Genomic DNA, 15187 nt, shown 5'->3' with positions numbered 1-15187 from the left:
TACTGTGTGATAAATTGTTGGCAATGTAGGAGATGAAAGGCTGAGGATGCATTGATATAGTCACCCCGAGTTATGATGCACGGCTCTCCATTTCCTCAATCACTGTATGCTTAATACTAATTGGAACACATTAAGGGATCTGCTTACCTCCATTTCCTTTCAAAGAAATCTGTATCAGTTGTCTCTGGCAGACATTCCGGAGCGGTAGGCAATGATTGCTTGAATAAATCGGTTAGGTGGGCTGCAACTTTAAAAATAGATGCATTTAAATTTATCCTCACGTCTTTATGGCACAACACACAATCGGTGCCTGGTGACTCACTTGAGAGGTTTTCTAAGAGCTTATATTTAATCTATCAAGTGTTTACTAGAATTTCCCTGACCAAACTGTAGTACAACAGTAAACCAGACCACTTTTATCGAATATTCTATTAGAGAACACACATCTTACTGCCAAAATGTAGAATGTAGTGACATCTCATTGATCCCACATCATTTGGGGAATCAGTGTTTTACCTAACTGAATTTCTTCATATCTAAAACACCAAAACTTTAAAAAAAATTAACCATCTTACTGAAACTGTTTTTCTAAAAAAAAAAAAAACCAAGGGCCTGAATCTAAGTATATTAACATAATACAATGGTTGTTTGATAATCCAGGCAGTTATTCTGAGTTTATTCCTCAGATCATGATCTCAGTGGGATGTTAACAAAGATTAAAAAAAAAAAAGTTTCCGTGTTCTATCTGAGCTTGGGAAATACTGATTTATACAAGGTTAAATATGTTTTGCTACTGTAGGACTTAGTATACACTGTGGCTCTCTAAAAAATAAGGAAATATGCAGCATTATCCAAACTTACTTTATCATAAAGTTCATTTTTGGTGCAGCCATTTCATAGACTAGTGTTTCGGGAAATAGTTTGGGGAGCATTGACTTAAAATCACCACCACTAATATTGCGGCTGTAACTATGCAAGACCCTGTTTGTTTGCTGGTTTGTTTATATGTTTGAAAATATGTTTCGTTTGTTCTTCATTATTAGGCAACCTGCACATTTACCTCGATGGTGATTGTACCCCTCAGACCAGAGACCACAAATTCAAATGCTGCCACGTACAGTTACCGGATAAAGTATAGGGCATCCAGTTAACTTTGAACTCCAGATGGACAACAAATAGTTTTTTGGTATAAGTATGTCCCAAATAGAACATTCAATAGAACTTATACTGAAAGATTACTTATTGTGTACCTGAAATTCAAATGTAACTGAGCCTTCTGTATTTTTATTTGCTAAATCTGACAACCATAGCTTAATGGGCTGCCCAGATAAAAGAGTGACAACAGAGTGGCCGCGATGGGCTGTAACGGATTCTTCTGTTTGTGGCCATTCTAAAGGGGCAGCTTTAATCATCTTCAGCCAAATGTCACCATGCGGTAATGTCACATTTCAAGAGATGGAAAGTCAGATAAAAATAACTGTGTAAGCCAACCCTGTGGGGGACGCATAAAACACGTCTGTGGGCTAAATGAAGCCTATGGCTGCCAGTTTCTGACCTTTGTAATACAACCAAAATAGAAAAGGAAAAGAAAAGCCCAAACCACCAAATGCTTCCCTGCTTGTCTGCTGTGAACTATGAAATCATATAACTAAGTTCGCTGGGGCTATATATCCTCCAAATAAATATGCTTTGAATGAGGATATTTTCCAAGGGTAGACTGCTTGAGCTATATATTCAGTGTAAAATAGTGCAAGGTTTTGGTGGTAACTGTGTAGTTGCTCAAAAGTTCTGTGTGTGTGTGTGTGTGTTGGGGGAGAGCGTTGACTGGTTGGTTGTTTCCCTCTTCTGTCTTAGGTATGTTGGAAATACATGCTGAGGTTAACATAAAAGTCAAATGTCAACTGTTTTCATTCAACAAATGAAAGTTAAAGATAAATTAGATGCAGCCATGTTTCACAATGTAGGCTGAAAAAATACATAAATAAGTAATTATAATACAACATGGCCAATGTGACAACAGAAATATATATATACATGGTACTTTGCTATCAGACAAAGGAATGACTGAGAAGGATATTTAAGATTTTTAAATATTTTGCAGAAAAATATGTAGTTACCTTCAGTTACATGACTTTTTGTAGTTTCTTCCATTTTAGGGAATGACTGAAATGAAGATAGAATTCCTTAATGATGATGATTATATTACATACAAATTCACTCGGTTTTACAGCATTCTTCATGGAAAATTACTATCAAATGAATTCGTTTTTTAATGCCAGTACAAAATGTATTTGATTTTTTGTAGTCATTCCTTCCACACAACAGAATTTTTAAAAATGCAAATCATTTCAAGTTGTAGAAATTCCTTTTTCTTCCTCCTTCCTCCTTCATTCACTAATTCATTCCACATTTCAATAAACATCATTTTCTCTGAAGACAGTATAAACTTTTATTTAAGAGCCTTCAGAATTATATACAGTTTAAGGAAGGGCCTAAGAAGCTTTTGGAAAATTCAATCCATGAGGAATCAGATTTTCCCCAGAAATAAGAAATTATAGGGAGGGAAGGCGAATGTTCCATGGAAGTGGCAGAAACAGCTATGAGGTGTAATATTTTGTCTTGAAGCACCTGATATTGAAACAACAGTGAAAACATTGGTACTGAAAACATTTCCTTCTCACCATGACGAGCTTGAGGAGATCTGCAGCATTGCCTCTTTCCTCCTCGGTTCTGGAATCCTTAACCGTCATTTCCTGTAGCTCATCTTCTTTCTTTAGAATATGGTTTATATAATCCTAAGTCAGCGGAATAAAATAAATCAATAAAAAACCGAAACGAGGCAGAAACACCAAAACTGTGAACATCAACTTGAAATACTACTGAAAAGGTAAGAGTATGTAAGTTCCCAGTGCTCAACAAACCAGTTACTGGTCGAGCAATCTGGAAAACCTTTTCCTTGATTACATTAATGAGCAAAGACCTGAAATGTCCAAAAACAAAGCCTGAGGGCCACAAGATCTTAGAACTATATGGAGATGCCACAGAGACCCATCTTCTAGCTCTGTGCTCCGGTGTCCTCATCAATAAAATGTACGGACTTGGGTTAGATGGTTTCTAGAGTCCTTTCCAAGGATAGTCTTTATGATTCTGTCTATGAATGTAAGTTTAGGCTTAGTCTATGCCTTGGCTTCCAAGAGAAATACACTTTACTTTTTCCATAAACATCTATTTTCATAAATAAATCGTCCCCCGCTGTATGCCAGGTGCTGGGTATATAACCATAAACAAAACATATATAATCCTGTTCAGAGACAGTTGACAAACTAGACAGGAAGATGCTATAGATACGATGTGCACAATTAACTATATATTTACAAATTCTTAGACCATTTCCGAAAACCAACAATCCTTTTCTTCCATGGACAAGTAGCAGATTAATAAGCAGCTGTACTTTTTTTCCAGAGGTCACAAAGCCAGTTCCCCATACAGTAAGAGGGAAGGAGGACACTATATAGCAATCGTATATAAAAGTTACCTATCTTTTCAGTGCCTTAGGGTCTCAATACTTCCTATACCTTCTGGGAACCATTGAGTATTTTCTACTTCTCAACCTCCTACCCTCTGGAAAATTGACATTCCTTTGTCGCATTAGATAAATATTGGTACAGTGACATAATTTCAGATTCCTCAGGAAACCAAGAGGAATGATTGCCCTGTCGCTGATTCCTCTGGGTCGGGTGACCCGGATTCCATTACCTTAAGGGAAATCTGCAGCTTTTGCTTCACCTCCTCTTTTATGACCTCGTGCTGGGTGAACTGGCGCATCTGTAGAACACTGGGGCTCTTGAGTATAGGGGCCGGCGCACTTGCTAGCTGTTTGGACCCAGTGTCAAGGCCCTTCCAAATCTGAGTGCCAAATGGAGGTCCAGGAGTCTTCTTCTGTTAACGAAACGAAGCAAAACAAGCACCAAAAAAATCAGAATGTTTTCGCTTTTTTTTTTTTTTTTTAAACTGAGTCCTTATTATGTAGACACGATGCTAGGAACCACTTGTTAGGGAATACGGTGGTCAAAAACATACGATCCCTGCTCCCAAAATGTTTCTCAGATAGAAGGGAAATTGGTAAGAGAACTGGGCATGCTTTCCTCTTTATATGCGTTACCGGGAACTTGGATATATTAAAATCCTGTAGCATTATCCAGTGCTGTCCCACTGGACAGCATTTGGGGAGTAGTAAGCAATGTCGCATCATGGAAATGTAGCCTAGCTTATGAAAAATGCGTAAATGCACTGTTGCTTATTACCCAGAAGCAGCCCAAGACATCTGGAATAATTAGGCTTTCACTTTCTGGTTTCATGTTCATTTTGACCTTAGAGAGATTCTTTGAGAGAGAAAAATCATCCCATAGATCTGAGTGGTCTCTGAGCTCCCTCTAGATTAAGCATGCCTCCGGAGTCTTCCCAGGGTCTCTTGGGGTACATATGTTCTGCCTCGGATTAGACTCACAGCTTTATGTTACCCTCGTAATTGATTTTCAGGAGTAGTGTGCTTTGATGCCCTACGTCCTGTAGCGTGCCTGATGTCCTCCATTGTAAACTGCTATTCATTCTGATGCCTGGTCAGTGATAACCCTGAGGGGCTTGCCTGGGCTGGGCCACTGTGACTGGGCATAGAAGGCCAGAGCCATAGGAGTTGCAGAGAAAGAGAATAAACTTCTTTCATTAATCTCAGATGTGGCATGTTATTTGTCGTGAAGCACTACTTTCAACCTGGATATAGCCTTAGCGAGTCATTTGGTGTGGCCTTTCTATTTTTCAGATATGGAAGTAGAGGTCCAGTGTGGCTTGTCCCCTATCCCACATTAACAATTGGTAGACTCAGGACTAGAATTCAGATGCTTTTCACTCATCGTGTTGGTTATAGCTGCCAAATTAAAAAATAGGACTCAGAGGTCTTTGTTACCTTAAGTGTTCATTGTCTGTGCCCTTCCTATTACAAGGTTGTGCAGGGGGACAAAAATCATCATAAACCAAAAAACGTTGGCCTCCCCACCCAACACGTGAATGTCTCTCTGATCATATTGTCAATGTCCTCATTGATCTAATAATTTATCATCTAACAATATACTGGGCCTATTACACAAATGGCTTGCAAAATCAAGTGTCAAGTCTTGCAAGGTGTAGGACTTCATGATTCTTGCTCAAGATCTCTAAGACCTTTTCTTCCATTCTTTAAAAAGACTTTCGATGGAGCTTCTCTAATCTGACATAATCACAACGTTTACTTTTTATCATTGTAGTTGCATATCCTTTGTATAATCCTTCACATCATTCTTACGTGCTTCAGTTCATGCATTAGTAAATTAGGCAAAAAAGGAGACCTGAAGTTGGGTGTTAAAACTAACAAATAAGAAATGAGAGAAGGAAAGTTTTCTGTATTGCATAGTATCAGTAATTCCATGATAGGAGAGGTATAACACGTGTTACTTAGAGTGGGTATTTCCATACTATAGGAAGACGTTTGAGCCTGCAACACAGGCTAAAAGAAATAAAGCTAGTCAGGTGTATTTCTCCAAAATCTACAAATGTTAAAAGTCTTCAAATATAAAACTCCCGAGCCCATGAACAGTTTATGTAAGAATGAAAATATACGAATATATGGGAGAAGACTGGAGACTCCAATCCATTGATGAAATAGATGTGCAATAGTGTAGTGACTTTGCAGCAGAAAAAATTTATACCTCGACTGAGGGAAACATCTCCCATGACCTTGACTGGAGATTCGGAGGAACAATTGTATCTAATTCTTTCTTCATTAGCCATGGTGATGCTTCACAGAAAGGGCGAAGGACAGTGATGCTCAGGGCACCTGGTTCAAAGAGAGTTATCAGTGGATCATTTCTCTATCAAATACATTCTGAGAATTCAATAGGTTTTCACTAAATTCAGCGAGCTTTTTGATAAGTGAGACATAGTGATTATGCTTAAGAAGCTTACAATCTAACAAGTAAAGTAAGGCTTTTGGCCACTGTAACACCTAGAGACTGGGTTTAGATCACCTGGAATTATTCATTGACACCTTACTATTCTTCAAAAACCACCTCCAAGTCCTGTCGGTTCACTTGAGCTTACCCGCTGACCTACCTTGGATCATCTGCCTCTGAGAGATGCTGTTCTGGGCTAGAGCAACAACTAGCTTTTCTACCCAGCTCTACTCTGCGAGTGAACCTCCCGCTAGCAGTCAGAGTGACTGATTATGTTAGTCCATGGTTTAAACTCTTCTTTGACTTCCCACTGTTCACAGGACAAACCCGAGTCCTCGGTGTTTTCTCACCCTGCCCTAACTTGCACTATCCCCTCCTTCTGTGCCCTGGCCACTTCAGCATTTTTCTCCCGGTTCTCCAAGGCTTTTTGCTTTCTGCTTTGTACTGTCTCTTCCAAGAAGGCTCTCCCTCCTATTTTAATTAGCTGCTACTTATCCACCAGCTCTTGGTGCCAGTGTCTTCAGGGAAGCCTTGTAGACTACAGCAGGTTCCTCTGTTAATGCTCTCATAGAACCATATTCCTTTCCCTCACAGACCTTACCCCAATTTATAATCACACAATCACAGTTATTGTGTGACTATATAATTAATGCCTATCCTCTCATTAAACTCTAAGCACTATGAAAGCAGGGTCCACGCTGTCTTAGCTCTCACTGTATTCTTAACACCCAGCCAGTGTGTTTGGCACATGCTGGGTTATCTAGATGCTAAATAACTAACAGAGCAATCTGTGATGAAGCCTTGCACAACCAATCAGAGCACCCCACTCCCCACATTCACAAAGTTTATTTTATCATGCACACGTGCATTGATACACTAAAAGATATAAGTGCACAGATGCAGGCATATTCGTAAATGAGTGCAAAGTATATACCACCAGAGAAAAGACGAAACATGAACCTAAGCACAATCCATTGGTTTCATTCACAGATAATATGCACGTTTATATCTGTTTAAATACACATATAACATACACCGATGATGCTTTCTTAATGCAATACGTATCTCGAACCCTTAGCCACACACTGATTTCTTTGAAATTGATGAGAACAGTATAAATATACAATAAATATAATTATATATATAACTTATCTCATATTTCAGGCTGACTTTCTAACTCACATATCAAACGTATTTTCTTTTCTTAATATATTAAGTTCATCAAGGCAACACCTTCAAAAAAAAAAAGAACTTACAAGTGATATCTCACTTTTCTTTTTTTTTTTTTCCCCTAGCCAGATGAAAGGAACACATAAATAGGATCATAGATACATGCCTACCATACCTAAACTCCGATTCAATTCAGATCTGCTTACAGGTAGGAGAGGGGCTTATATACATTTTACATACGTTGATGCCCAGATAAAGCTTGGAGTGAGCATAAGTAGCTGTATAAACAGGTTGACATGGCGATGTGGCAAGTAGAGTTGAAAAGGGAGAGAAAGGGAGAAAGTAGAGATGACGTGGGGGTGGACTGGATAAGGGGGCTGGATGCTGGTAAGGAGACACAATGACTTCCAGACATTCTGCATTCCCTACCTGGCTGTTCTTGTATTGGCTCCTGGAGAACTACAGTAGTTGATTCCCCGTATGCCAAGGATAGGTATTCTTCTATGTCCCTGTCTCGAAGAAGTTCCGCTCCTGATCCATCAGCATAAATGACAAAAAACCTATTTGAAGCAATAAAATTGAATCGCGTGAAGTATTCAGTTAAAATGCTCCTGAAACTTAAAATTTTAAATAAAGGTCATGGTATTATTTTTATCATGCTACCTGGGTACATGTTCACCATAGATTTGCAGATGATTCTTATAAACGTGAGTAGATGATAAACTATCATAGCCTTCAGTTTTTTCATTTGGATCATCTTCCAAATTGTTTTCACATAGCATAGTTGATACACTACCATCAGCCATTACCTACGGGACAAAGTATATAATCAACTAAAGAAAAGAAATGTCGTAAAGCTTACATGTCTCATTTGAGAAAGCATGCGATCTGTTGGTATATCCAGAAAACCAGAGATATTTATTTCCAAGGTAATACTCACTAAGTCCAGTTGGCATTAATAAAAGCAAAAACATCTCTACTTACAGACCACACCTAGACTATGAAGACAAACTGGAATATACTCAGAGTAAGGTGAGTAGGATCGCAAGGGACTCAAAATCTTATCTGAGCATTGGTTCACGGAACCGGGGATTTAACCATTGAGGAGAGGCTACCCATCTGATAGTTGTCTTGAAATATTAAGAAGGTGGCAGTGTGGGAGAAGTTCATATTCTGTGGTTGCAAGTGTGGAACTGGGATTCATGAATAGACTACAAAGGGAAACAGATTTAGCGTGAGAAGAAATGTTCTAGCCATTACTACTGTTTAGATCTGGTGTGGGTCTCTCCAGGAAGGGATGTAGTTCAGGCTAAAAGATCACTGGAGGGGATGTTCAAGAAGAGTATCAGTGCCTAGAAGAATGTTTGGCCTGAATGTCCCATGTGTTTAAAGCCTAGAGGGCTCAGGCCTATAAGGTTCAATTTCAATTCGCTACAAATTAAACTCTGTTAGCAGCCTGAACTCATGCTGGAAAGACTCTCATTTAGCACAGAAAAAAACAAGCTGGATCAGGGCTAGTCTGCGTACCAAACCAGAGCTGGGGACTCTGTGCTATGGCTCCAAATCTGGAAAATCACTACACCACCTACTAGCTGATACACCATCTTGGGTGAGGAGTGAAAACAAGGAGAAACGCTTGGAGCAGGGGCTGGCAAACCATTTCTGTCAAGGGCCAGAAAGTAAATAGTTTAGGAACTGTAGGCCATACAATGTCTGTTGCAACTACTCAATTCTGCCATTATATGCAAAGGCAGCCATAGACAATGTGTGAACAAATAAGCGTGGTTGTGTTCCAATAAAACTGTATAATGACACTGAGATTTGAATTTCCTGTGATTTTTATGTGTCATGAAATATTCATCTCCTTTTGACTTTTTGCCAACCATTTAAAAATATGAAAGTCATTTTTCTCTCAAGGGCCTACATAGACAAGTGGCCATGGTTTGCCAGTTTCTGGCCTCGCTATAGCTGTGGTGTGGAAGGACAGAAAAACAGAAGAGAGAGCTCTACCATCTAACACCTTAGCACCTGTCCACCTCCCCATCTTCACACCTACTAGAATCTTCCCTAATTGATATTGCGCACCACGGATTCCCTGCCTAGTCAAACAAACTGGTTCTCTCGCTTTAGCCTGGATACAGACCATTCTCACATCATTTCTTTCTTGTTGGCATTATTTTAAATGTTTAGTAGTATTCCTCCCCTTCCGTTCGAATTCTTTATTTGGCTTTAACGTTTATACCATCCCAACTGTTAGGCTTTTCTATACCCTTGGAAGTACACTTTAGAAGCAGAGATATTGGCATCCATTACTGCTTTTGCTAAGTATTGGCAGCAAGTGGATAACTAATCGCAAGGCAGCTAAGGTATAACGCTGAATGGAAGCTCTCTGGTCGAAATATCTCAAAAGCAAAGCCCCAGCCTCTCACTCCACATTAATGGTGCGCTTTACCTGAAAGGTATTTCCCTCAGGATCCAGGACCTCACAGATAATCTCTGATGTGTGCTTCATGATGTACCTGCTAGCTCTTAGCTGCTCACGTTTTTGGAAAGGATGGTATATATCACTGCTTGGTTCATGGCAATATATAGCTGAACAATCCCGATCAATGTGAAGGCAGCCCGTGTTGGGAGGTAACACCTAGAAGGGTAACAGAAAGAGAGGAATTATTTAGAAGTGTCTTGTTAAATTTGAGGGATTTGGAAAATCATTTCAGGAGAAATAATTATCTATAGATCTTAGCCATAAACTCTCGTTTCCAGGAAAAACACATTACCCAAGAGAGGAGTTCAGCTTTGGGAAGGGCTCCCTGATAAAAAGGGAAACTGAATAATTAAGATATAATTTCTTCTGTGTCCTCATAATTTATCTACTCACTTTAATATTTCTTTTGGCATCTTCTTATTTAAGATATTTAATAAGAAAATAATAAAGATATATTTTAATTGAAATAAACACACTTGCCTCTACTCAAAATGTCTGGAATCCTTCATGTTCTTGGGCAAGAAGTAAGTCGAAGAGAGTCAGAAGCTACGGGACAAATGCTTTTAGGAGGTTTTAATTGTCCCCATTCCTCTGGTGGCTGACACAGTCCTTAAGTATTAGCTTTCATGTAAAGATGTGTGGTTCAGATAGACTCATTTTTGAGACATAATTCACATACCATAAGTTCACCCTTTTAAAGTATACACTCAGTGGATTTTACTTTATCCAAAAACTTGTGCAAACATTATCCGTAACTTAAGAGCATTTTCGCCATCCCGAAAAGAAACCGTGACAACCACGAGCAGTCACTCTGCATCACTCCTGTCCCTAGCTCCTGGAAACCAGTGGCTATGGACTGCTCTCTCTATGAACTTGAATATTCAAGACATTTCATACAAATGGAAGCATGCACTAGGACACGTTTTGTGTCGGCCTTCTTTCACTTAGCATAATATTTTCAAGACTCATCCATGTCGTAGTATCACTACTTCATTCTTTTTTATGGATGAATCATATTTCATTGTCTAGATATATCAAATTTTGTTTACTTATGAGTTGATGGACACGTGTTATTTTCACAATCTTGCTATTATTCACAATGCTATCAACATCTGTATACAAGCTTTTGAGTGGACCTACATTTTAATTTCCCTTGGATATCTACCTGGGAGTAGAATTGTTGAGTCAGATGATAACTCTATTTTTAACTTTTTGAGGAACTGTTTTCCAAAGGGATTGCACCATTATGCATTCCTACCAACAGTGCATGAGGGTTCCAATTTCTCTGCATCCTCCCTAACACTTATTATTGTCTGTCTTTTGTAGTCTAGTCATGTTGGGAAGTGGTATTTCATCGTTGAATTTTTGCAATTCCCTGAAGACTAATGATGTTGAGCATCTTTTCATGTGCTTATTTGTCATGTATATATCTTCTTTGGAGAAATGTCTATTCAAATCCTTGCCCATTAAAAAAAATTGGGTTATTAGTCTTTATTGTTGAGTTGTAGTAGTTATTTATATATTCTGGATACTAGACTATTATCATATATGATTTACAAATAATACCTTCCATTTTATAGGTTGTCTTTCCACTTTCTGGGTGGTGTCCTTTAAAACACACTTTTTTTCACTTTGACAAAGCTTGGGCTTTGGGTGTCATATCTAAGATGCCCTTGTCAAATTCAAGGATATGAAGATTTGCACAATGTTTTCTCCTAAGAGGTCTATAATTTGCATTTTTACAGTTAAGTCCTTGCTGCTTTTGAGTTCATTTCTGTGTGTAGAGTGAGGTACAGGTCCAACTTTATCCACCATTTGTTGAAAGACTATTCTTTCCCCCATTGAGTTATCTTGGCATGCTTGTAAAAAAATTATGGACCACAGGTTGATAATAAATAAATACTTAGTTCTAGTCTATTGATCTATATGCCTATCCTTATTCTATTAAATTTTTTTTAATGTTTTTATTTTATTTTTGAAAGAGAGAGAGAGAAACAAAATGCAAGCAGAGGTGGGGCAGAGAGTGAGGGAGACACAGAATCCGAAGCAGGCTCCAGGCTCTGAGCTGTCAGCACAGAGTCCTATGCGGGGCTCAAAACCACCAAGTGTGAGATCGTGACCTGAGCAGAAGTCCGATGCTTCACCGACTGAGCCACCCAGGTGCCCCAATGCCTATCCTTTTCTAGAACCACACTGTCTTGATTACTATAGCTTTGCAGTAAGTTTTAAAATCAGGAAGTGTCAGTCATCTAACTTCGTTCTTTTTCAGGATTGTCTTGGTTATTCTGAGTACCTCAAATTTACATAAGAATTTTAGTATCAGCTTATCAATTTTTGCAAAAAAGGCAGCTTGGATGTTGATGAGGAATGTAGGGAGTACTGCAATCTTAACGAGATTAAGTCTTCCATAAACTTAATATGTAATGTTTTTCCATTTATTAAGTTTTCTTTAATTTTGTTCAGTGATATTTTGTAGTTTTCAGTGTTTAAGTCTTATACTTCTCTTATTAAATTTATTTCTAAGTATTTTATTCCTTTTTTTTAAATTCTCATCACCTCTTTCGCCCATCCCCTACCCCCTTGCCTCTGGTAACCATCTGTTTGTTCTCTATAGTTAACAGTCTATTTCTTGTCTTGTCTTTCTCTCTTTTTTCCCCCTATGTTCATCTGTTTTGTTTCTTAAATTCCACATATAAGTGAAATCAGATGGTATTTGTCTTTCTCTGGTTGACTTATTTCACTTAGCATTATACTTTCTAGATCCATCCATGTTGTGGCAGATGGCAAGATTTCATTCTTTTTCACGGCTGAGTAATACTCAGTTGTATATATACCACATCTTCTTTATCCATTCATCTCTTGATGGACACTTGAACTGCTTCCATAATGTGGCTATTGTAAATAACACTGCAATATCTTTCTGAATTGGGGGTTTTGTATTTTTTGGGTAAATACCCAGTAGTGCATTTACTGGATTGTAGGGTAGTTTTTTTTTTTTTAACTCTTTGAGGGAATCCCATAATGTTTTCCACAGTGGCTGCACCAGTTGCATTCCTACCAACAGTGCAAAAGTGTTCCTTTTTCTCAACATCCTCACTAACACTTGCTGTTTCTTTTGTTGCTGAGTTTAGCCATTCTGACAGGTGTGAGGTGATATTTCATCAGAGTTTTGATTTGTATTTCCCTGATGATGAGTGATGTTGAGCATCTTTTCATGTACATGTTGGCCATCTGGATGTTGTCTTTGGAAAAATGTCTGTTCATGTCTTCTGCCCATTTTTAAATTGGATGACTTGTTTTTTGTGTGTGTTGAGTTGTGTAAGTTCTTTATATATTTTGGATACTAACTCTTTATCAAATATGTCATTTGCAAATATCTTCTCCCATTCAGTTGGTTTTCTTTTAGTTTTGTTGATTATTTCCTTCACTGTGCAGAAGGAATTTTGATGTCATCCGAAGATTTTATTTTTGCTTTTGTTTCCTTTGCCTCAGAAAACATATATAGAAAAATGTTGCTAGAGCCAATGTCAGAGAAATTACTGCCTGTGCTCTCTTCTAGGATTTTTATGGTTTCAGGCCTCACATTTAGGTCTTTAATCCATTTTGAGTTTATTTTTTTTGCATGGTGAAAGAAAGTGCTTGAATTTCATTCTTTTGCATGTAGCTGTCCAGTTTTCCCAATGCCATTTGTGGAACAGAAGTATTTTATTTCTTTTGATGCTACTTTAAATGGAATTATTTTATAAATTTCAATTTTGGATTGTTCATTGTTAATGTAGAAAATACAGGGGCGCCTGGGTGGCTCAGTCAGTTAGGCGGCCGACTTCGGCTTGGGTCATGATCTCGCGGTCTGTGAGTTCGAGCCCCGCGTCGGGCTCTGTGCTGACAGCTCGGAGCCTGGAGCCTGTTTCGGATTCTGTGTCTCCCTCTCTCTGACCCTCCCCCATTCATGATCTGTCTCACTCTGTCTCAAAAATAAATAAATGTTAAAAAAAAATTAAAAAAAAAAAAGAAAATACAATTGATTTTTGTATATTGATCTTATACCTTGCTGAACTTTTATTAGTTCTAATGGTGTGTGTGTGTGTGTGTGTGTGTGTACATTGAATTCCTGGTGGATTGTATTCCTAAGAATTTTTTAAATACATTTTTTCATCATCTTAAAAAAAAAAAGAAAATCTTTTACTTCTTTCTTTCCAATTTGCTTGCACATTATTTGTTTTTATTGTCTGATTGTCTTGGTTATAGCAATCAGTACAATGTTGAGTTAGAAGGGTGAGAGCAAACACTCATGTCCCATGTCTGATCTTAGGGGAAATCTTACCAATAAGGATGCTCTTTGTTAGCTATGGTGTTGTTTTTGTTTTGTTTTGTTTTGTTTGTTTGTTTGTTTTTAGTAGATGCCCTTTATCAGGTTGAAGAAGTTTCCTTCTATTCCTACCGCTTTGAGGTGTTTTTTTTTTTAATCATGAAAGGGGTTTGAATTATGTAGAATGCTTTTTCTGAGTCTTATTTGGATAATCATATGGTTTATGTCCTTTATTCTATTAATATAGTATATTATATTGATTGATTTTTTTCATCTTGAACCAACCTTGCATTCCGGGGATAAATCCTACTTGGTGACAATTTATAATCCTTTTTACATGTTGCTGGGTTCAGTTGGTTAGCATTTTCTTGAGGATTTTTATCTATGTTCATAATAAACATTGGTCTGGAGTTTTCTTGTGATGACTTTGTCTGGTTGTAATATCAGTGTAATATGTACATGGTAGCATTAGTTGGGAAGTGATTCCTCCTCTTCTATATATTGGAAGAGTTTGGGAAAATTATTCAATGTTAATTCTTCCATAAATATTTGGTAGAATTCACCAGTGAAGCCATCTGGACCTGGGTTTCTCTGCGTGTTATGCTTTAAAATTACCAATTAAATCTCTTTATTTGTTATAGGTCTATTCTAAATTTTTAGTTCTTCTTGACTCAGTTTTGGTAGTTTGTACCTTTCCAGAAATTTATCTTTTTCATCTATGGTATCTAATCTGTTGGTATTCGTAGTATTTCCTTATAATCTTTTTCATTTCTGTAAGGATAAAAATGTTTTCTCTTTCATTCCTAAATCTAGTAATTTGGGTCTCCCCTCTCTCTCTTTCTCTCTCTGTCTAGCTAAAGGTTTTGTTGACCTTTTCTATTCTGTTCTTTCATTTATTTCTATTCTTATCTATTTTTTACTTCTATATGCTTGCTTTTAGTTTCCCTTCTTTTTTCTAGGTTCTTAGGGTGGAAGTTTAGGTTATTGATTTGAAATCTTCTTAGTATACACATTTAGACATATAAAGCTATAATTTTCCTCTATGCATTGCCTTAGCTGCATTGCATAAGCTTTGGTATGTTAAGCTTTTAATTTCAGTCATCTCAAAGAAATCTCTTTGTGATTTCTTCTCTGTGTTAAGTTTCACATATTTGTGGATTCCCCAAACTTCTTTCTGATTTTTAATTTAATTCCATGGTGGTGGTAGAACATATTTTGTATGATTTTGAATGTTTTAAA

General features: G+C 37.6%; 1 protein-coding gene across 3 annotated transcripts in view; it reads right to left on the bottom strand.

Moving 5' to 3' along the window:
* SPAG17 (sperm associated antigen 17) overlaps positions 1 to 15187 on the bottom strand; it is a 244925-nt gene that overhangs the window by 55197 nt on the left and 174541 nt on the right. For all 3 annotated transcript variants that reach the window (XM_049616488.1, XM_049616487.1, XM_049616486.1), the window contains exons 32-39: positions 9607 to 9795; positions 7818 to 7963; positions 7584 to 7714; positions 5742 to 5869; positions 3757 to 3939; positions 2682 to 2795; positions 2118 to 2163; positions 148 to 247 (exon numbers count right to left, since the gene is read on the bottom strand). In XM_049616488.1, coding sequence (XP_049472445.1) covers positions 148 to 247; positions 2118 to 2163; positions 2682 to 2795; positions 3757 to 3939; positions 5742 to 5869; positions 7584 to 7714; positions 7818 to 7963; positions 9607 to 9795 — 1037 coding nt within the window. The remainder of the gene's footprint in view (positions 1 to 147; positions 248 to 2117; positions 2164 to 2681; positions 2796 to 3756; positions 3940 to 5741; positions 5870 to 7583; positions 7715 to 7817; positions 7964 to 9606; positions 9796 to 15187) is intronic.

The sequence above is a fragment of the Panthera uncia genome (genome assembly GCF_023721935.1).
Source record: "Panthera uncia isolate 11264 chromosome C1 unlocalized genomic scaffold, Puncia_PCG_1.0 HiC_scaffold_4, whole genome shotgun sequence".
NCBI lineage: Eukaryota > Metazoa > Chordata > Mammalia > Carnivora > Felidae > Panthera > Panthera uncia.
Note: the sequence above shows the minus strand (reverse complement) of the source record. Positions and strands in the feature narration are given on the sequence as shown.